The sequence below is a fragment of the Mesoplodon densirostris genome, chromosome 3 (assembly GCF_025265405.1).
Source record: "Mesoplodon densirostris isolate mMesDen1 chromosome 3, mMesDen1 primary haplotype, whole genome shotgun sequence".
Lineage (NCBI taxonomy): Eukaryota > Metazoa > Chordata > Mammalia > Artiodactyla > Ziphiidae > Mesoplodon > Mesoplodon densirostris.
The window spans coordinates 147,295,328-147,315,248 of NC_082663.1; the positions used below are offsets into that span (position 1 = coordinate 147,295,328).

Here is a 19,921-nt window from a genome sequence, read left to right on the forward strand (position 1 = left end):
TCGCGACACACACCACAGACACCGCAGAAGAAAAGGGAGGGGTTTTATTCTCAAGCGTCTAAGGATTTACAAACGAGGGCGTTTCGTTTTAAAAAGGGATGGGGCAGTACTGGCGGCCTGAGAAGGGGCTGTGGACCATGGGCTGGGCCCAGGCCGCCCCAGGCCCCACCTGCCCACTTCACCCTCTGCCTGATGGAGAGGGATGGCTGGTGACTGGTGACTGGCGGGGTGGGGGGGGAGACATGGGAAAGGCAGGGGGGAAGGAGAGGCTCCCATTTAACACTGAAGGCGGGGAGGGGGAACGGGCCGACACACACTCACAGAACAGAAAGTTAAATAAAAATAAACTCAGGCAGCTGGCCCTTGGGGCCAGCCACGCGACCTTCCCGGCTACCCACAAAGGCCCCTGTGGCTGGGGCCCATGAGGGAGGGCGGGGGCCAGGCCTACTGGCCCCGCACCCTGCCCCACTCCCCTCACAAAGGGGATTGGAGCGAGAGAAGGTGGCCACCCCCCAGAGGGGGGACAGAGAAAAGATGACTTCGAGTACTTTTTAAAACATGCGGCGTTTTGTGACTATCCTAGTAACTACAGTCAGTGAGATAGATGGAGGGTACAGTGATGCCTAGTCTAGATTGCTTCAGCTACATCCAGCGAACTTCCTCACCTTTGGTGTTGGTTGCTTTTTGTGGTTTTTCTGGAGTTTTTTTTTCTTTTTTCTTTTTTTTTTTTTGTTCTGTTATTTCGTTGTCCACTTGATTTGCATGCATCACCAACAAAAAGGAAACACACCCCCTCCTGCTCTGGCTGCTCCCCAGGGCCCCGGGGATGTCGGGGCCGGGGCCTCAGCGTGGGCTGGGGACTGGCCAGCTCTGGGTGAGTCGAGGGGTGCTCAGGGCCACTACGAGGGCGTGACTGCCTCCACACCCCCAGCCCTCGGCCTGCCCCACCTCTGTCCCTGTCACACATCCTCAGACCCCCACGTCCACTCCACGTGCCCTCAATCCCTGCCTCCCCAGGCCCCATGGGCCCCGCTCCTGTCACCCATTCCCTCCTCTGCCTCTGCCTCACCGGCACCTGCTGCCCTCCACCATGCCCCACGCCTGCCTTCCCTGAAGGCCACCCTGTGTGGCCACGGCCCCTTGGGCTCCCTCCACACCCCCCGAGGTCCTCAACTCACCCCTACAAGCTGTGGCCAGTCTCCAGCCCCGAGGGAGCAGCACCCCGCCCCCAGAGAGCCCACCTTTGGGACTAGTCTCTCCCTGGCGGGGTGGCCCAGGCCCCCACGGCTCGGCCCCCAGCCCCCCAGCGCCCATGGGCCATCGGGGGGGGGGCTGCCACAAGCAGCTAAACATGACTTTGGTAAAAGTTTCTGAAGGTACCGACAAACCCCATGAGAACAAGCTCTTCTCCTCCCCCCACCCCCCAAACACCCCACCAAGTACAATAAAATACGATAAACTCCAAAAAGGACCCCCTGAGATCAAAAAGAGAAAGAGAGAGAGACCAGCCCGGGTCTGGCTGCAGTCACAACGTCCAGCCTGCCTGCCCAGGGCGAGGACGCCAGCCAACTGACTCATGGCTTGCCAGAGACCTAAACGGACCCAGGGGTGCCGCCGGGGGTGGCAGGGCCTGGGCCAGGAGAGAGGCAGAGGCAGGGAGGGAGACAGGGAAAGCCAGAGAGGTAGAGAGGGAGGGGACAGAGAGGGAGACGGAGCCAGGGTGCATGTGCGTGCGAGGCGGCAGCGGGACAGCGCGGTGTGGAGGGGCGGGGACAGGACGGGCGGCTCTCTCCCGGCCCCCGGGGGCCGCCCCAGCCCAGAGGTTACAACTGAATAAATAGCGAGTCTGCTCGCGGCCTGCTGTCTTCCGTTCACAGTGTCTGTCGGGGGGGATGCGCACAGCCGGCTGATCCTGGGACGGGAAGGGCTGGGGCCTGGCGGGCCCATCTGTCCACGGCTGGTGGGCAGGGAGTCAGGGGTGGGTCGGCGCCCCCTACTTTCTGTCCTCAGCCCTCGGCGGCCGTCCAGGTCCCAGGGCTCCCCTGGCGGGCAGCTGGGTGGCCGGGTGGGGAAGGGGAGGCCGGTGGCCACGCCTCCGGCCCCCAGTGGGCTGTGCGGCTACCTGAAGAAGGGCAGGTGGTGCTGGCTCAGGACCCCGCTCGCCCGCGGCGACTCGGTCTTCGCCATGACATCCTTGAACCAGGACGCCACGTCCACCTCCAGCGTCTCGTAGCGCTTGATGAAGCTGTGTTCCTGTGGGGCCCAAGGCGGGGCACTTAGGGCAAGGGCGTCTTCCCTGCTGGCCTTGCTCAGGCCCGGCGTCCAGTGTGGCGGGGGGCTTAGGATGGGGGCTGGGGAGGGCCCCGGGTACTCACAAGTAGCTTATTATACTTTGGTCTCTTCCTGTGATCTTTAGTAAGGCTGGAGGGAGAAGAGGAAAGGAAGAGAAGTGAGAGCAGGGAGGAGGGGCCTGGCCGCCCTCGTGGCTGAGTCGGGTCTGCAAGATCTGTGGGCAGAAGCCTGCACCCTCCCGGCCCTGCGCTTGGGCCCCCAACGTGACAGAAGCCCAATGTGCGCTGTGAGATGCCCATGGGAGAGGTGGGTGGGCTCCCCCACGGGAGGCCCCAACGTGGACATCCCGCGTGCGCTACTCTTGCCAGTTGGTACAGGACACTCAGAGCCCTTAGCCCTGGGGCGCCTCTGCTCGTTCACAGCTCCCCCAAGGTGAAGCCCAAGGGCCACCCTGCCAAATACCCCTGGGGCCAGGTGTCCCCTCAGGCTGAGTCCAAACCCCACTCCTAGCTCCCGGGGCTCGGGCTCCAGCCCCCACCCCATCCTGGGGCCCCTCTCCCCTCCCCAGTGGCCTGGGTGCAGGGCCACATCTGACCTCGCCCTGCCTTCCAGAGCGGAGGGCGGGGCTGGGGCTCCTCAGCAGTCTTTAACTCTTAGCTGCGGCATGTGGGATCTAGTTCCCTGACCAGGGATCGAACCCGGGCCCCCTGCATCGGGAGCGTGGAGTCTTAACCACTGTGCCACCAGGGAAGTCCCCTCACCAGTCTTTGACGAAGGACTGAAAGTCCCCCGAGAAGCCCATGTGACCGGGCAGGAGCGGGGGCTCTTCCTGTAGGACTTTGGTGAGGACCTCAAAGTCCGTCTTGCAGTTCTTGTAGGGAAACTGTCCCGTCGCCAGCTCCACCTGGGAGAGAGATGGGCAGGGCTGGGCCGGCCAAGGAGGACACGATCCTGCCCTTTCCCGCCACCTGCCTCTGTACTCCGAGAAGACCCCACCCCTGGCCTCGGAGAGCAGGGGCCCCAACTCACCAAGGAGATGCCCAGGCTCCACACATCGGCCCGGATGTCGTAGTCGGGCTTGGTGGGGTCTGGGGGATCGATGCGCTCAGGCTGCCGGTGGGAAGCAGGAGAGGGTGGATGTACCCCTGTGGCTGGGGTGGGTACACCGCCCCTCACGTCTGCCCGCCGGGCGCTGCCGGGCCCCACTTACTGCCATGTAGGCAGCGCAACCTGCGCTCCGCGTTTTGGCTTTGGAGTCAACGAGGCGGCCGCTGATGCCGAAGTCGCAGAGCTTGATCTGGCCCCGCTCATCCAGCAGGATGTTGGAGGGCTTGACGTCCCGGTGGATCACGCCGTGCTTCTCCTTCAGGTAGTAGAGTGCCTTCACGATCTGCGGCGCGGGCAGAGGAGGGCACCAGTGATGGCAGGGACAGGGCCTGGCGGGGGGGGGCCACCTGCCCGCCTGCGCCCCACCCAGCTGCTCACCGCCACTGTCATCTTGCCCAGGATCCGCTCAGGGATAGGGCCCTGCATCCGCTTCTTGAGCTTCTCGGCGCACGTGCCCATGAGCTCCATGGCAATGAAGACGTCCGTCTGCGGGGACAGCAGGTGGCGGCTTGGCGGGGTGGCTGTACCCTCCTGCCCACCCCAGACAGGCTCGGGTCCTGGGGAGGGGCGGGGGGCACGAGGCTGGCTCAGAGACCAGCACGGGAAGCTTGGGGGGCGGGCGGCCGGCTCACGTTGGTGATGAAGGTCCCGAAGCACTGCACGATGTAGGGGCAGTCGTGGCTCTTGAGCACCACGTCCAGGTCCATGAGGATCCGCTTGTTCTCCTCCTTGTTCCCCGAGCGCCGCATTTGCTGCACGGGACAGCAGGGGCCTTAGCGCCGAGCCTGGGGCGCGGGGCCCACCCGGGGCGGGGGCGGGCTCACCTTGACAGCGATGACGTGCCCCGTCTTCCGGAAACGCATCTTCCACACCTGGCCACAGGTGCCGCTGCCCATCTCCCCCAGGTTCTCCAGGTCGTTGATTTCCGCCTGGTAGCGCTGGCGAGGAGAGCCAGGGCTGGGGGTCCACCGGGCTTCTGCCCTCCACCCCCAGCCCAGACCTACCAGCTGCGTCCTGCCCACCCTCCCTGGGGGGGGCCGAGGGAAGGGCGGTACCTGGCCCCCAATGGTCAGGTAGCCCGTCTGCTTCATGATCTCCTGCAGCTTCTGGTCAATCTCGATGCTGAGGGGACAGAGCGTGGGTGCCGTTGAATGGGGGTCCTGACCAACCTGAGGCCACCCCAGCCCCTAACACACAGGGTTCCACAGAGCTCACCAGCTCCTCCCTGAGGCTGGCTCTGCACCCCGCCCCGCCCCGGCCCCAACCTCCCGGCCCTCCCACTGGCCACCCTAGCCGCTCACCTCTCCATGCTGCGGGGTGTGAACAAGGTTGACGGGAGCCCCAGCATGTGGCGGGGCCGGGCGGGGGGCGTGGGGTGCTGCGGGGAGCTCTCGGAGGACGGTGAGCGGCTGCCCCCATCATTGGCCAGTGGGAGCTGCAGGGCTGGGGTGGTGAAAACCAGGGGCGAGGAGGGGGTTAGCTCCCAGCTGGCTCCAACTCAAGGGCCTGGCACCCTCATCTTCCCCTCCCTGGCATCCCTCAGGTAGGGCGGCACAGCCCCCTGCCCTGCTGGGCTGGAGGAGCTCCCCGCTCCCAGACCACTCTCAGAGTGCCTTTTCCCACCCCGCCCCCCGCCCACTCCTCCCACCTGGAAGGGCTTGCGGTGGGCTGTTGAGGTGGGGTGGTCCCCAGAGGCTAAGGGTTCATCCCCAAGCCTCCCCTGACAGAAAACGGAGGCCCAGAGGCGGATGCTGTCCCTCGGGCAGGCAGCCTCCCCGCTGTGTCCCTTTCCTCCCCACCTCTGCCCGGGAAGCAGGCCCAGGGCCACCACGCCCACACTCTGGACCACACAAGGCAGGAATGCCCGCTGGGATCAGCCCGAGCTCTGGCGCTGTGGGCAGCGCTGACCTTGGCTGGACCACCCTGGGGAGAAAGTGGGCAAGGGACCCAGGCTTCCAGCTGCCTCGCCCAGCACTCTGTTTCAGGGTCAGGGAGGGCCGCCCTCTGGCCAGCGGGCTCATCGGTGAGCCTCCCGGCCTGGCCTGCGGAGCTAGGGCTGACGAGGCAGGGGCAGGACCCCAGGCTGGGCCTGCGTCCTCCGGGTGAGGGGATCCAGGTGGCACAGCCCCTCCAAGGGCCAGCGGGACGTGGGGGGCGGGGGCCGGGCCAGGCGGCGAGTTCGGTTCTTTCCAGAAGCCTGCATGCGGACAGCTCGGGCATGCTACAGGCAGGCAGGCAGGCAGCGGGCAGGCAGCGGGCACCCCAGGACGGGCAGGCAGCATTAGGGGACGGAAGGGCAGGAGACAGACAGACGGGAGCTGAGACTTGGGGCCCAGCTGCCCAGAGGAGGCGCCGCACAGACAGGCCGGGGAGGGGCCTGGGAAAGGAGAGCAGATTCCCTAAGGGATGAGGAGCCTCCGGGCTGGGCAGGCCCCAGGGTGGGGAGTGGAGGCCAGGGTGACTACCCTCCAGTGAACCCCTGAACGCCGGAGACCCTGGCACTCGGCCTCCAGAAGGGGAGACCCTGGCTGGGGAGGCTGCAGGCTACAAGCACCTCCCAGGTTCACCTTCCCCTGGAGAGCAGGCCAGGAGCTGGGGGCCTGCCAGTCTCCTTAGCCCTTGGCTGACGCCCCCTCCTCTCTCTCCACACTTCCCACACGGCCCACCTTCTCCTCCCACAGTCCTCCAGGCACCTGGTGACGTGGGCCCAGTGATCAACGGGTATGGTGCAGCACCTGGTGCCCGGGCGCTTTGCTGGCCTGCAACCCTGACCGCGGCCAGAGCGAGGGGCAGGTCTATGAGCCTGGCCTGTAGTCCTAGGAGGGCCTGGCGGGAGTGATGGAAGAGCTCTAGGGACCCCGGGGACGTGGCTGGGCCCAGTCCCCTCCACTGGCCCGGAGGCCTCTCCTCCCGTGCCCTCCCTGCTGCTCTGCTCTGCCGGGGCCAGAATCCCAGTCCTAATCCCTCCCTCTCTGGCTGGACAACCTCCGGGGCTCCCGAGGACCCTCGAGCTCCCCCTGCACCGGGACCCTGGATCCCTGTCAGGTTCAGATTCCCTGGGGGCACCAGGGCCCCCTTTCTGAGGGAGGACCACAGCCCTCTCCTCCCCACACCTCTCGGTGTGGTGTCCTGTCGGTCCCCTCCCTTACACAGTCCACCGGGCCCTCTGAGGGCTGCCCCAGAACCCGTGGCCAAGACTGTAGGGGGACAGAGCCTTCCAGCCGGCCCCACAAACTGACGCACGGTAGGCGTGTGAGTGGGGCCGGTGCAGGGTGGCTAAGGTGGGGTGGAGAGAGGTAGACAAAGACCCTGAGAACAGAAGTCACAGAGGTGGTACCAGGCCCATGGCAGGTCAGGAGGGCAGAATGAGAGCGAGAGGCTGAAGGGGAAAGAGAGAGAGAGAAGAATAAATGAGAGAGAACGAGAAAGGACACGGGGCTGGAGGGGGGGGGCATGCGGCCATCAGGAGCCACACACGTACCAGGCTGTCCGTCGACACACGTAGGCACACGCACACAGGGCATGGCACAAAACCACGCAGATGGGGAGATGACATGCCACAAGGTCTCCAGCAGAGCCACAGAGCCCCTCACCTTCCGACACACACGCGCACGCACATACACACACCCCCCCCCCACGCACACTTCCCAACCTAGTCCTGCTCACACACACAAGGACCAACGAGGCCAGACCCCCACCCCATCTCTCTCAGCACCCCCGCCCTTTGCACAGGCATGTCCCACACCCATCTGCTCCCAGACCCACTGGCACCTGCGCTCCGCCCCTAGGGGGGCTGCTTCCTCCACTTCCATCCCTGTGCTGCCCCCACCTCCCAGGAGACTTTGCTCAAATTCCACCTTCTCCAGAGGCTTCCTGACCGCAACCCTGCTCCCTGCTCCACCTGGCCTTCCCTCCAAGGCACCAGGGCCTCCTCCACTTCCCGCCCGGAGGCCCTCAGTGCTCACAGCCCTCCAAGCCCCAGGGCCCCCCACCCCCTGGGGTGCTCCAGCCTCAAGAGGACAGGGACTCAGTCCAAGCCTAGCACAGCTCAGCCCAGGGGGCGACACGGGTCCGCTGGGCTGCTGAGGTGGATGAGCAGGCGCAGAGCCCAGCTCTCTCTCCCCCCGCTCATGCACACGCCTGCAGGCACACGCACGGACACTCGTGACCCCCTTGGCAGGCGACAGACTCCCGGCCGGTGAGGGAGTCTGTCTCCTCCTCCAGGGAGTCCAAACCTGAGCCCGAGAGGAAGGGAGGAGCGGGAGGTGAGAAGACAGAGGAAGTGGCCGCGTGGGCCGGACGTGGACGGTGTGGATGGACAGAGAGTGAGGGTGAGAGGGGGGATGCGCACGCGCACACGCACACACGGAGCACGTGGGAGGGGGAAGGGGAGGATGGCATTCTGCGGCCGGGGCAGCGGTTAGGTCAATGGTGCAGAGGTCCAAGCAGCGATGATAAAAAGGCTGGTACCTGCTCGTTGGGACGGGGCAGGAGCAGGGCTTAGAGTGATCACAATAACTGGATGGGGAAAAGGAAGAAAAAAAAAAAAAAAAACAACACCACGATAAATCACAACGGAAACAACCGATTTGTCCAAAAGAAAAGAAATCAAATCAAATCATAACGAAGAGGAGGGGGAGGCACGCGGCACCAAACTGCAGAGATGGGTAGAAACCGACAGAGATGGGAGAACTGGGAGGATGGGATGGAGCTGACATAGACACAGATGCCTGGAGGGGGCTCCCCGGGGCCTGCTCACCATGGGTCTCACCGTGCCTCGCTCTGCATCTGGGACAGCCACCCCGCAAGGCACCCCAGGCCCCGTACCCAGGCCTGTCTCGTCCACGCTGGGGTTGGAGGGGGAGCAGCACTGCAGAGCCCAGCGGGGACCCTCCAGTCCTTCCTACCCCAGGCAGTGTCCAATGCCAGCACGGCCACCTCGGGGTTTTTTCTGGGCCCCAAGAGACACACACACACATACACCCCCAATCCAGTGAGGAACCCACACGGGCCCAGGTCAGGAAAGGGAGGATGGGGAGTGGACCCTACACAAGGATGGGGGCGCCAGGCTGCGTGAGCAGGCAGTGCTGGGGGAACCCAGATGAGGAGGTGTCTTCCCCATCCTGTCAGGATGACCCCACAGGGAGCTACATAAGCCACAGGAGTCGTATCAGAGGGGAGAAAAAGGAGAGCAATTTGCTGGGTCAAGAGAGACACAGAAGGCATGGGTGTGTGGGCAGGGGAATTCTCTGGTGGTCCAGTGGTTAAGACTGCACTTCCAATGCAGGGGGCACGGGTTCAATCCTCGGTGGGGCAACTAACATGCCACGTGCCGCGCGGTGCGTCCAAAAACAAAAACAGAAAGCATGTGTGTGGGCTGCTGTTCAGCAGGTCTGTAGGGAGGGGAAAAATCTGACTCCCTCTGAGCTTCAAGGATATGGGGAGGGGATCATGCAGGAAATCACAAGGAGACTAGATGTGGTCACAGTGATTCCGAGCCAGGTGTGGGTGCTGGGGGGTAGCTCTTGACTCCAGATGACAAGACACCAGGGAGACAGGCACTGGGATTGTGGGATCAGAAAGGAGGTGCATGTGCCCTGGGATGCCTAGATAGAGTCGCACTGGCCTCAGGTGTCCCCGGGCTGGGTGGGTGTGGGTAAGAATGGGGAAGTCACTTGATTCTAAGTGACAAAGTCGCCACGCTTGGGAGTTGCGTGTTTATTTCTGGAAGAGCCAGAAAGATGGCAACAGTGAAACGAGTCAGAGGAGTATGAAGGGGCCTGGTGTATGTGGGTAAACTGTATGTGGGAGGGAGTCCGCTGAGCCCAATGACAAGATCCCAGAGGGGGGAGAATGGAGCACCAGACACAACCACAGGGATGGTTATATGGTCAAGCGACCTCAGGTGTCCCCTGGCCAGGTGCGCGTGTGTGAGCGTGAGTGGATCATCTGCTGAACCCCGATGACAAGGACCCAGGTGCGGAGCGGGGGTGGGGGGTGGGGGAACCTCTTGACACAATCACTGAAATGGCGGGAGTAGAATCAGCTGGTGAAAAGGAATGTGTACATGTTAGCGGAGGACCTGGATGTGGTCACGGTCGCATGAAGTAGGAGAAGCAAGGCTCAGGGTAGGTGACAGAGGCTCCGAGGATCCCGGTGATTGGGGGCGGGTCATCAGGTGGGGGGGCCTCGCCTGGAGCCGGGTAACTAGGCTCCCAGGCCCCGTTAAGGGGGAACCTCCAGGCAGGGGGAGGGCTGCCCGGGAACCCGCGGAGCCCCACGCCTCCCGGGTCACTGTGACCCTCTCACCGCTGGCCGATAGCGGGGAGCGGGTCGGAGAGGAGGAGCTAGAGCGCCCCGGAAGCGGGGGCGGGGCCTGGAGGCGGGGGCGGGGCCTCCCGCGGCGCGCGCCCCGCCCCGCTCGCCCCCTCCCCCACGCCGCCGTGCTTACTGGGCCTGGGCCGCTGGGGGCTGATATCCAGGTTGAGGTCGATCCTCCGCCGGGCCTCGCGGTTCTCCTGCTTCAGCTTTGCTTCCAGGCGGGACAGCTTCTGCTCCAGGGAGGACGCCGCCATCTTCCCCGCCGCCGCCGCGCACCGCCCGGCCGCCCGTCAGTCCCGCAGACAAACACCGCACTGCGCCTGCGCTCGGATGACCCCGCCGAGCCGCCGTCTCTCTCAGCAGGGCGCATGCTCACGGTACACACCCGCCCTTCCCGCGTGCGAACTTCCGCGCGTGCGTGCTTCGTCCCGGCCGGAGGGATGACGCCGCCTAGAGCTCGCTGCTGGCAACGTGCGAATCCTCTCAGTGTGAGGCGAATGCGTGAGTTCCCGAGAGCTCCGGCAAGAGGCGCTGTGTGGAAACCCACTCATCGTTCCGCTTAGAGCGGTGGGCGGAGAAAGCAGCGCGCAAGCGTACAGAGGAGGAGAGGAGGTCACGCCCGTGGCTTCTGCTGCGCATGCGCATTCGTGACTTTTCTTTTCTTTTTTTTTCTTTTTCTTTCTTTCCTGTCGCTGTCCCCGGTGGTCGCCATGGTTGTGTGTCCTCAGCCTCGTTCTTTCTCTTCCCGGCCCGGCCATCGCTGGCACCCACTCCCTCTCGGAACTGCCTTTCTCATCTCGGACAGTGCTTCATTAGGATCCCTGTTAACGCTTAATTGCTGCCTCCTCACCATAATTAGGCACCCGGGGCAAGCCCTTTCCATTTCAGCAGGCTCAGGGTTGGCCGAGGACATGTAGGATGGGCGGGGTAGGGCTCGGGCCACTGTCAGGACGCTGGGAATCCAGTGGCGTGACCCCTAACCTCGGCGACGGGGCGAGGAGGGGGCCGGGAGGGGGGCCAAGGTCAAGGCCAGAGAGTTCCATGTCAGACTTGCGTGGGACATTTGAGACTTCCCTCAACTGCCCTGCCCCCAGGATTTGCGCCCAGCTCCTGGACAACGCAGAAGATAGGCCCCCGGGGTTTGGTGCCTCTACCTGGCGCCTCCGCGGCCTACACATTTTCTTTAGCTGGTCTGAAGAGTGCTGGGAAAGTGCCCCCATCTGGAACCCTGGGGCCACCGGAGAGCACCTTGCCTCTGCTCTCTGGTGCCAGGAGGAGGCTCGCATTTTGCAGACACCATGGAGGTGGTGATCCCAGGAGGTCAGGGTTGGGCAGGCTGTACCCTGCCCGCTCCAGCACAGGGACACTGTGATGGGCGTTGAAGGCTTGTGGCGACTCCTCTGGTGACAACTTACAGGTGGAGCAGATCCAAAACTGTGGTGCCGGGAGACTAACAGGGAAGGTAGAGGAAGAGCGGTTCTCCAGGAAAAAAGCTAGGCAGACGATGCCACCTGATTTCTCCTGGTTAGCTGAGGTCTCTCTCTGCCTCTGCTTCCAGGATAAACTCATACCCTTGATTCTGGAATGTGACTGTCGCCACTTGCCTGTTCTTGGTCTGGTGGAATCGAAGTCTTAGACTATGACAGGAGTGGACAGAAGGGATCAAGATTATAGTTCTCATAGTATCATTTATTAAGCACCCACTGATATACACTCCCTTGCATAGGGAACATTTGAAAGACAAAGTCCCAGCCTGTCTTCAGAAAAATGTACCCTCCACAGCAGGTGTTCTTAACCTGGGGTCCCCGATCCTTAGGATGTCCATAAACAGCCCTTTAGGGGATCTGGGGGAATCTGTTGATTGCCTCAAGTTGTTTGCAGAACTTTTCATGGATGTGCACGTGAGCATTTTCCTGAGGAAGGAGGTGCCCAGCTTTCGTCAGATTTCTCAAAGCATCTAGGGATCTAAAAAAAAGTTCAGGGGCTTCCCTGGTGGCGCAGTGGTTGAGAGTCCGCCTGCCGATGCAGGGGGCGTGGGTTCGTGCCCCGGTCCGGGAAGATCCCACATGCCGCGGAGGGGCTGGGCCCGTGAGCCATGGCCGCTGAGCCTGCACGTCCAGAGCCTGTGCTCCTCAACGGGAGAGGCCACAACAGTGAGAGGCCCATGTACCGCCAAAAATAAAAAAATAAAATAAAAAATAAAATAAAAAATAAAAAAAAGTTCAGAATCCCTGCTCTAGACACCCAGATATCTACTTTGTAGGTCAGCATTTCCCAACACACAGGCCTGGGACTGTCTGTGTCAGAATTACCTGGGATGCTTATATTTACCGGCAAGTTCCTGGCCTCCAGGCAAAGCTCCTGAGTCAGTCTTTCAGGGGTGGGGCCTGGGATGTTTTGTTTTGGTGATGTTGATTTTGATGCCTAGCCAAATATGAAAACCATTTTTCTGAGTTCAGGTGTCCATAGCAAACAACTTATAAATAGGGGATTAACATCCAAGTTGGGGGTGGAGGAGGGGGGAGCTTGTCCATTGCGTCTGTGTCCCCTCCTTGGGAGAGAATCCCAGAGATAAGATGCTTTGGTCCGGAAGAGAGGGTTGAAATCCCATTGGGATGAGCCCCACCCCCATATGTGGCATTGATTGAGCCAGAATGTTCGGAGTGGGTTGGGGGAGCAGCAGCTCTGGCCCAGGGCTGGGGGCAGGCCAGCTAGCCAAAGACACAGGTGTGGTTTTGCTCTGAGAGTCTTATGACTGAGTTAATCCCTCCAGGATGTTCCACCCCAGATCCACAGCCTCCCAGGCAAACCGATCCCAGGATCTTGCCTGGGTTCCGCCAGCCTGGCACGTCTGCTCCTCCTCTTCTGGCCTGGGCTCACTTGGTCCCCTCCCTTGAAGATAACAGTAGAGATTCCAGGGTGGTAGCATCCTGGAAGGACTCTACTGCAACCCGCCCCTCCCTGGCTTCACTCCACCTCCATCCTGTCCCGCACCTCTGCCGGCAGCCCTTCGTAAAGGGTGTCCTCCACCAGGAGCCCCGACTTCTTCAGTCCCCCACAGTTGCCGAGTTCTTCCGGCAGCGCCTCCAGCCGGTTGCCCTTGAGCTCCAGGCGGCTGAGGGCCCCAAGGGCCCCCACCTGGGGCGAGAGCTGGCTCAGGTGGTTGTAGCCAAGGAGCAGCGTCCGCAGCTTGCGGCAGAAGAAGAGCTCGTCGGGCAGAAGCTCCAGGGCGTTGTAGGAGAGAGCCAGGTGCTGCAGGTTCTGGAGGAGGCCCAGCTCGGCCGGCAGGGAGTGCAGCCCGTTATGGGAGACGTCCAGCAGGCGGAGGCCAGAGCACATGCCGAGCTGGGTGGGCAGTGTCTCCAGCTTGTTGTGGCTGAGATAGAGCTGCTCGAGGCCCCGGAGCTTCCGTACGTGCTCGGGGACGTAGGCGATCTGGTTGTGCCACAGCCGGAGTGTGACCAGCTTGCGGCAGTGCTGGAAGCTGAGGATCTCCTCGATGGACCGCAGGTGGTTGTCCTTGAGGTCCAGTTCCTGCAGTGCGCCCAGGCTGAAGACGGCATGGGGGATGCGCTCCAGCCCACAGGCCACCAGCTCCAGCTCCCGAAGCACCGCCAGCTTCTTGAGGCTGTTCAGTGCCAGCAGGCGGGCCCCGTCATTGTGCAGGCTGAGCCGCTGCAGGTGACCGGCCACGTCGGTCACGCTGGCGGGCACCTTGCCGGCGTTGCTCCGCAGAGACAGCACCTTCAGCTGCTTCAGCTCCCGGAGGCTCTCGAGGGTCGCCGCCCGGGCCAGCTCCGGGGGGAAGACCCCCTCCAGGTGCAGCTCCTCCAGGCCGCGCAGCCCGAACACCCAGAGGGGCACCTCTCGGAGCTCCTCGCACTTGACCCGGATGACCTTCAGGTGGTCCCGCAGGAAGATCTGCAAGGAGAAGGGCAGCCTGGCCGGCGAGTGGAGCAGGCTGATCTCCTGCAGGTGCACCAGCTGCGAGAGGCCTGGGGGGAAGGTGATGTCACAGATGGCCTCCAGCCGCAGGGCCTCCACCTCGCTGAGCTCGAAGACCGTGTCGGGCAGCCCCGGGAGCATGCAGAGGGCCAGCTCGAGCCGGCCGCAGGCGTTGCGCTGCAGCTTCTGCCGCAGCTTCTCAGTCGTCCACTCGTGGTTGAGGTTGAGCTGCTTCAGGCGGCTCTCGCTGACCTCAGAGAGGAAGACAGCGAAGCGCTTGGAGTAGAGTGAGTCGTACTGGTCGATGAGGTGCAGCATGAAGGCGAAGTCGTTCTTGACGTCGGGGATGTCGCCCATGCCCGTCTCTTCCCGCACGGACCGGAAGGAGTACTCCTTGAGGGGCCGGTGGAAGAGCCAGCAGAGTGTGTAAAAGCAGGTGATCCCGTAGACGCACACGAAGGAGATGTAGCAGAAAGCCAGCTTGGAGAAGAGGTGGGCCTTGGTGTGGTTGCAGCAGAAGCTGGCATAGCCCGTGACCTCCGAGGTCTCCACCCTACAGGCCACCAGGAAGCTGATCTTCCCCACATAGATGAGGTTGTAGACCAGGATGGCCAAGAACTTGCAGACCTTGAGCACCGTCTGCCGGATGTACATGGTGTACAGGATGTCCCCCTCTTCCACGTGCATGCGGAATTTCTTGACCTTCTCAAACAGGGCTTTGGCCTGCTCACCCTCCTTTTTGTCCAGCAGGGTGACAGCCGGTGGCTCCGTCACCACCTTCTCGGGCTCCGCCAGCATCTTCCCCTTCTCACCCTCACCTGCCTTCCCCGGTCCTGCCGCCGCTGCTGCCATGGTCACCATTGCCCGCCCGGCGGCGGCAGGGTCCTTGTGGTTCTCCCCGGAGACCTCGGATAGGGCCCGCGTGGTCCACGGAGAGTCGAAACACTTGCCCAGGATGGAGATGAAGTGCTCAATCTTGGAGCTGGTGCTGGGGAACTTGAACCAGAAGCTGGTGCAGACCATGAAGATGAGCGTGTGGATGACGACCAGGTAGGGGAAGTACTTGGCGTACCAGTGGAGGGCCGTCTCGTAGCAGAGCTGGTTAATGAAGCTGTATTGCTGCAGGTCCAGGTTGTTCCTGAGGCCGCTCAACTCCCGGAGGTCCCCCATGTGCTCGGAGACCCCCCGCGGCAGCAGTTGCTGGCACGGGGCCTCTGATAAGTTCTCCCGGGGTTCATGACTGGGCAGACAGATGATCTTGTCCTGTGTCACCTGGGATGGGAGAGAGGGTGAAAGATGGTGAAGGATCTGGGGCGGCCTGGGAAGTTGTGGGGTGGGGGAGGAAGCAGGCCGAAGGCAAGAGAGGTTTCCATCAACCCCCAACTGTCTCCAGTTTGTTCCCCAGCTTTGGAAGAGTCAATAAACCTCTGAGCATCGGACTTTGTCTGAAAAAAAGAGCTGGGTTGATTTGTGTCCTTCGAAAAGATGTTGAAGTCCTAACCCCCAAATACCTGTGAATGTTGCTTTGTTTGGAAATAGTCTTTCCAGAGCAGATGTAATCAAGTTAAGATGAGGTCATTGGGGGTGGGCCCTAACCCAATAGGACTTTGGGCTTATAAAAGGGAGAAATCTGGACACAGACACACACAGACACACAGACGTACACACACGGAAGATGCTTTGGAAGATACAGGGAGAACGTTATCTATAAACCAAGGAAAGCTGAGGCCACCAGAGTCTAGAAGGGAGGCGTGGAACTCATTCTCCCTCACAGCTTTCGGAAAGAACCAACCCCGTCAACACTTTGATTTCAGGCTTTCAGTCTCCAGAACTAAGAGATGGTAACGGAAGACTTCTGGAACCTCCCAGACCCCGCCCCTAGAGACCCCGCCCCTGCCCCGCCCCTTACCTGGAGGGTGCAGCCGAAGACCCCGATCATGAGCATAGCCACGGTGAGGTACTCGGCCAGCACGTCCCACCAAGGTTTGAGCACCTTGAAGGCGGGCTGGTGCTCCGCGAACTGCTTGAACTCCGCCACCGGAATCATCCCGCCTGTGGGAGAGCAGGAAGTGGAGGGGGCAGAGAGAGACCCTCAGGCAGGAAGTGGAGGGGGCAGAGAGAGACCCTCAGGAAAGGGCGCCTGGTGCCGGGTCCCCAGAAGAGCCAGACACACGCATCTGCTCCCAATCCGCGCTCGGCCCTGCCAAACTCTGGCAGAACCCACACGCTGTGCGCTTCCTTCCCCTCCCCCCACAGACCTCGCCTCCTTCCTGGAGCCGGGCAGCTACTGTCCTCACCACCTCTGCTCCCAGGGACCCCTGTCCCGGTCGGACTCTGCTTGCCCTCTCAGAGCTCAGGAGGGGCAGTCCACGGGGCCGCTGCTCCACAGCTTGCCCGTGTAGCCTTCTCCCGGAGCCCAGGCATCTCCTCCCACCCTTGACGCCAATTGGAAACACTTCGCTCTGCTTCTCTGACCCCAGGTACCCGGTATCCAGGCGGCCAGCCCCGGCTCCCTCCACCACTGGACCAGAGAGAGTCCCAAAGACTCGGGGACTTCCGGGGCGTGGGCCCCGCACCCCCTTCAGGGGCGCTCCGGGCACCACCTCCAACCTCCAACCGGAAAAGCCGGCTGGAGCCTGGTTCTGATTACGGGCCCCAGGGGCAGGGAGTGGCAAAGCTGATGGCTGGTCAGCCCTGGGGGGTGGGAGTGACTAGGACACCTGGATTTCTAGCGGGGCAAGTGCCTAGGATCTGCGGCAGAAAACAGAGACCTGGCCTCTGAGAGGCAGGGGCAGGGGGGCGCGAGGACGAGGCAGAGGATGAGGAAATGGAAAACTCACAGGGAGAGAGCCAGGGTGACACCTACGACTGGGACAGGGCTGGGCTGCCAGGCTCCTGGGCGGCCAGCCCACTCTGTCTGTCCCAGGCTTTCATTTTAGACCAAGGTATCATTATTCCAGATACAGACAGCCAGGCGCAAGTCACACGGAGGCGTGGGCCACGGGCCAGGACATCACCCTCCCTGACAGGCAGTCGGGAGCCTTTCCCCCATCTCCGAGGCTGGAGGGGCGAAAAGGAAAGGGAGGCAGCAAGCCCCTCACAGCCTCGGAGGGGGCTCCTAGGCAGTCTGCCCCCCTCCCCAGCACCCATGCTCCCAAATATAAAGATCCTGTTTTATATCACGCAGGTTTCCTGCGGCCTGCGGTGCTCATCCTGATAGCCTGTCACTGGGCACAGGCTGGGCAAAGAAGGGAGGCATCTGGGCCACGAGCCGGTCCTCCAGCCTCCCACCCTTCTCCTGGGTGGGAGGGAAACTGGCCTCTGTCCCACACCTCAGTCAATCGCTCTGACACCTCCTTGCCTCCCTTTTTGGTCCCCACAACCCTTGAAGGCCTTAGGGTTACTCCTGAGTGAGGACAAGGTGGAAGTGGGCGGGGATATGGGATGCAGGCCCCGCCCACCAGGCTGAAGTCAGGGCAGTCCGCCACAGCCCTTAATCCCATCAGAGGCTCCCACCTCAGTACCAGGGATAATACATAAGGGTCAGGGACACGCCTGCCCACACCCAGTCTCCGGGGGGCCCCCTGACTCAGGCCCTGACTCACCCAGCAGCCGGCACATGCAAGGGGGTGTGCAGACAGAGCACAGAGCACAGAGCACGTCACCCAATGGCCCATCCCTCGTGCTCAGTTTCACACCGTGTCCTAAACAACAAGCTGAGTAAAGTTGCCTCCAGTGCATCATTGGCTCAGACACCAGGGAATCTGCTAGAAACACACTCAGGGCAGCTCAACAGCCCCCAGGAGCCAAATTGCAGCCACCAAAAGGGACACCCTGGGGGCATTCTGGCGTGTGCACCTCAGGGCATGTGTGTACAAAGGGCAAGTACACACTAAGTTGAGGAGAGACCCAGGACCAGGGAGCCGGCCGTATGCCCTCTTCCAGTTCTGGCCACCCACTGTTCTCCCTGCCCTGGCCACCTACCCCTGCGAGGGACACTGCTTAGCTGCTTCACCTGAGAATGGTAACTGTTAGCAAAAATGCCACACACACGGGCAGGGACCAACTTCCTGCCCCCGAGGCCTTGCCACCCTTCAGGACCCATCTCACAATGGTGGAAGCTCCCCACTGGCCATCCCGGGTCCACAATCAAAGGCAAGAAGGCAGAGACACACCCAGGGTCCCCAGCAGATGGCCCAGAGGATGCGCCCCCAGAGCAAAGTGTATACACAACAGCCTCAGAAGCAGACATGGGGTTATCATTATCTGTCTCCATGACTCAATCTTGATCGTCCCGAACCTGCCATTAAGTTTCCCCAGACACAAGGCTGGCCCCCCTGTGTCTGAACAGGGCTGGTGGGAGGGCTTGGGGAGAAGGCTTCATGGGGGTGTGGGAGCAGAGAACTTATGACCACCAGATGCTTTCAGTGTCTCATTTTATCCCAGCCCTGGGAGCGGGGATGTTGGGACCCTCCTTTTCCAGACTCAGGAGAGTGAAATAACTTGCTCAAGGTGTCACAGTTTGTGACAAGTGGCATTCGAGGCGAGACCCCCAAGTCCCGTCTGTCTGATCACGTTGTTGAGCGAGAACGTCTCGCTGAGATGAAGCATCTTTGCCAAAAGAACCTCAGAAGGGGTTCCTTCAGGCAGAGAAGAAATGGAGGGAGGATGGCTGCTCTGCCCAGCAGGCTGAGTTGTCCTGCTCAGCCTAGGGCCAGGAACATGCCCCCTACCCAGCCTTAGCTCCGCTCACCCATGCCTCACCCCTGCTGCTGCTTCTCCCTCAGGCCTTCCCCAAGCCCCCAGCTTGCCTCCGAACACGTGGCGGTGGCGGGTGCTCCTGGTCCAGCGCCCCATCCCACACCGTCCCCACCCACAGCCCATGCTAAGGGGCAAAGAAGAAACAGTGACTGTTGTCAGCCCTGAAATGGGTCTTGGAGGACACAGGGTCCAACTTTGGATTTTTACACAAGTGAGAAACTGTGGCCTGGTTGGGGGAGGGTGGCCCCATAGTAGCAGATCCTGTTCTGGGCCCCAGGCCTAGGGACTCCCAACCCAGTACTTTTCCAAGCTGTCCTGCCAGGACTAGGGGGGTCTGGGGAGTCTTGAGGTTCAAGAGTCCCAGAAGAGACAGCCTGGTGAGGCTCCCAAGTGGTAGGGATCTGGGAATTGAGGGACTCACAGGGCTGAGTCGTCAGCAGCGGAGGAGAGGGGAACACGGTCAAGACCCTCAGGGTGGACCCCAGCCTGTTGATCTTCACTCGTCCTTGGCCAGGCCTGCCGGGCTCCCTGACAGGCGCCCTTGGGCTGGCCAGGGCGGGGCCTCTCTCTGCTCCCCCCAGCCCACCCCCCAGCTCCTTCTGTGCCCCAGACGGCGTTGGACTCAGGTCACAGGGCCAGCCGCACCTGGGGCGGTCCTCCCGTGGGCCAGATCCTCACCCCGCCACCTGGTCCCCAGGGGCGGAGAGCCACCTACTCACCTCACGGGCCGGACGCTTGTTCCAACTCCTGTGTCCCTGGGAGCGGAGCGGCCGGGACTCCCGCAGAGTTCGCGGGACAGGCTGGGTGAGTCAGGGCGGGCAGGCGAGCTGGACAAGAGCCGGGAGCAGCTCCGCCCCGCCCGGCCCCGCCCACCAGCCGTCTCGGCCCCGCCTCCCTTTGGGCGCTCACAGGTCGCCCCCGACTCCTGGTACCGCGGGATCGCGGGAGGAGGGCGATCCTAATCCTGATGTCTCCGAGGTGGGCGAGGGGCTGGTCGGAGGAGCAGGGACCGTAGAATTCTGGGCTCCGCTTCAGTGGGGCAAACCTGGCACGGGGGAAACTGAGGAGGGCTGGAGGCGCTGGGCTCCCAAAGCCAACCTGAAGGCACGCTTCCGGGAGCCAAGCTGTATAGACCCTCTCAGGAACGCGTGGAAGTCCTCCTCCCCGTCCTCCTCCCTTCACTCCCAGGTGCAGCTACCTGGCCTTGAGGCTCAACCAAGGAATCAGTGACCAGGGCCCAAGAGAGGGCAAGGCGCTTCCCCCTTCCTGCTCTGACCACCCAGCCAGGGGAAGCTCTCCACTGGGGGAGGAGAGGGAGTGAGCTGCTCCCGGGTCCTTGTGGGGTTGGGCACGGGGGTCAGAGGGCTCTGGGAGCCGGGGCTGGAGTCCAGTCTGGGAGGCCGGCTTCTCAAAGGGAGACTCTGCCTCCCCCCACCACGATTTCCTCCCCACTTTGGGAGGCCTGAGCTGGGTCTTAGGCGACAGTTGACCTTGA

The 19,921-nt window shown here is 62.3% G+C and overlaps 2 protein-coding genes across 7 annotated transcripts; both read right to left on the reverse strand.

Moving 5' to 3' along the window:
- Nucleotides 1-30: 30 nt before the first annotated feature.
- On the reverse strand, nt 31-10,278 carry MAP2K7 (mitogen-activated protein kinase kinase 7). 3 transcript variants are annotated; one of them, XM_060094245.1, is made up of 12 exons: nt 9,851-10,274; nt 7,870-7,917; nt 4,701-4,842; nt 4,455-4,521; nt 4,224-4,337; nt 4,032-4,151; nt 3,778-3,885; nt 3,503-3,682; nt 3,322-3,402; nt 3,054-3,196; nt 2,376-2,421; nt 31-2,253 (listed from the first exon to the last, which is right to left on the reverse strand). In XM_060094245.1, the coding sequence occupies exons 1-12, from the start codon at nt 9,972-9,974 to the stop codon at nt 2,119-2,121; spliced, it is 1,308 nt and encodes a 435-aa protein (XP_059950228.1). In that variant the 5' UTR covers nt 9,975-10,274; the 3' UTR covers nt 31-2,118. The 3 variants fall into 3 exon arrangements, with proteins under 3 accessions (XP_059950228.1, XP_059950230.1, XP_059950227.1); XM_060094247.1 differs by lacking the exon at nt 7,870-7,917 and having other exon boundaries at nt 9,851-10,275; XM_060094244.1 differs by lacking the exon at nt 7,870-7,917 and having other exon boundaries at nt 4,224-4,521; nt 9,851-10,278.
- An 887-nt stretch (nt 10,279-11,165) lies between these two features.
- LRRC8E (leucine rich repeat containing 8 VRAC subunit E) lies at nt 11,166-19,232 on the reverse strand. Of its 4 annotated transcripts, none has more exons than XM_060094250.1 (3): nt 19,146-19,232; nt 15,575-15,717; nt 11,166-14,937 (listed from the first exon to the last, which is right to left on the reverse strand). In XM_060094250.1, exons 2-3 carry the CDS (start codon nt 15,710-15,712, stop codon nt 12,688-12,690), a joined length of 2,388 nt encoding a protein of 795 aa, XP_059950233.1. In that variant the 5' UTR covers nt 15,713-15,717; nt 19,146-19,232; the 3' UTR covers nt 11,166-12,687. The 4 variants fall into 4 exon arrangements, with proteins under 4 accessions (XP_059950233.1, XP_059950234.1, XP_059950235.1 ...); XM_060094251.1 differs by lacking the exon at nt 19,146-19,232 and adding an exon at nt 16,150-16,272; XM_060094252.1 differs by lacking the exon at nt 19,146-19,232 and adding an exon at nt 16,141-16,272.
- Nucleotides 19,233-19,921: the final 689 nt, after the last annotated feature.

Excerpts from the sequence above, each read along its gene's own strand:
- MAP2K7 (XM_060094244.1), bottom strand. The coding sequence starts at position 9,974 with ATGGCGGCGTCCTCCCTGGAGCAGAAGCTGTCCCGCCTGGAAGCAAAG. Across the intron at positions 4,843-9,850 it reads CCCCCAGCGGCCCAGGCCCA|CCCTGCAGCTCCCACTGGCC; the intron begins GTAAGCACGGCG and ends TCACCACCCCAG. Across the intron at positions 4,152-4,223 it reads GGCACGTCATCGCTGTCAAG|CAAATGCGGCGCTCGGGGAA; the intron begins GTGAGCCCGCCC and ends TGTCCCGTGCAG.
- LRRC8E (XM_060094250.1), bottom strand. The coding sequence starts at position 15,712 with ATGATTCCGGTGGCGGAGTTCAAGCAGTTCGCGGAGCACCAGCCCGCC. Across the intron at positions 14,938-15,574 it reads TCTTCGGCTGCACCCTCCAG|GTGACACAGGACAAGATCAT; the intron begins GTAAGGGGCGGG and ends CTCCCATCCCAG.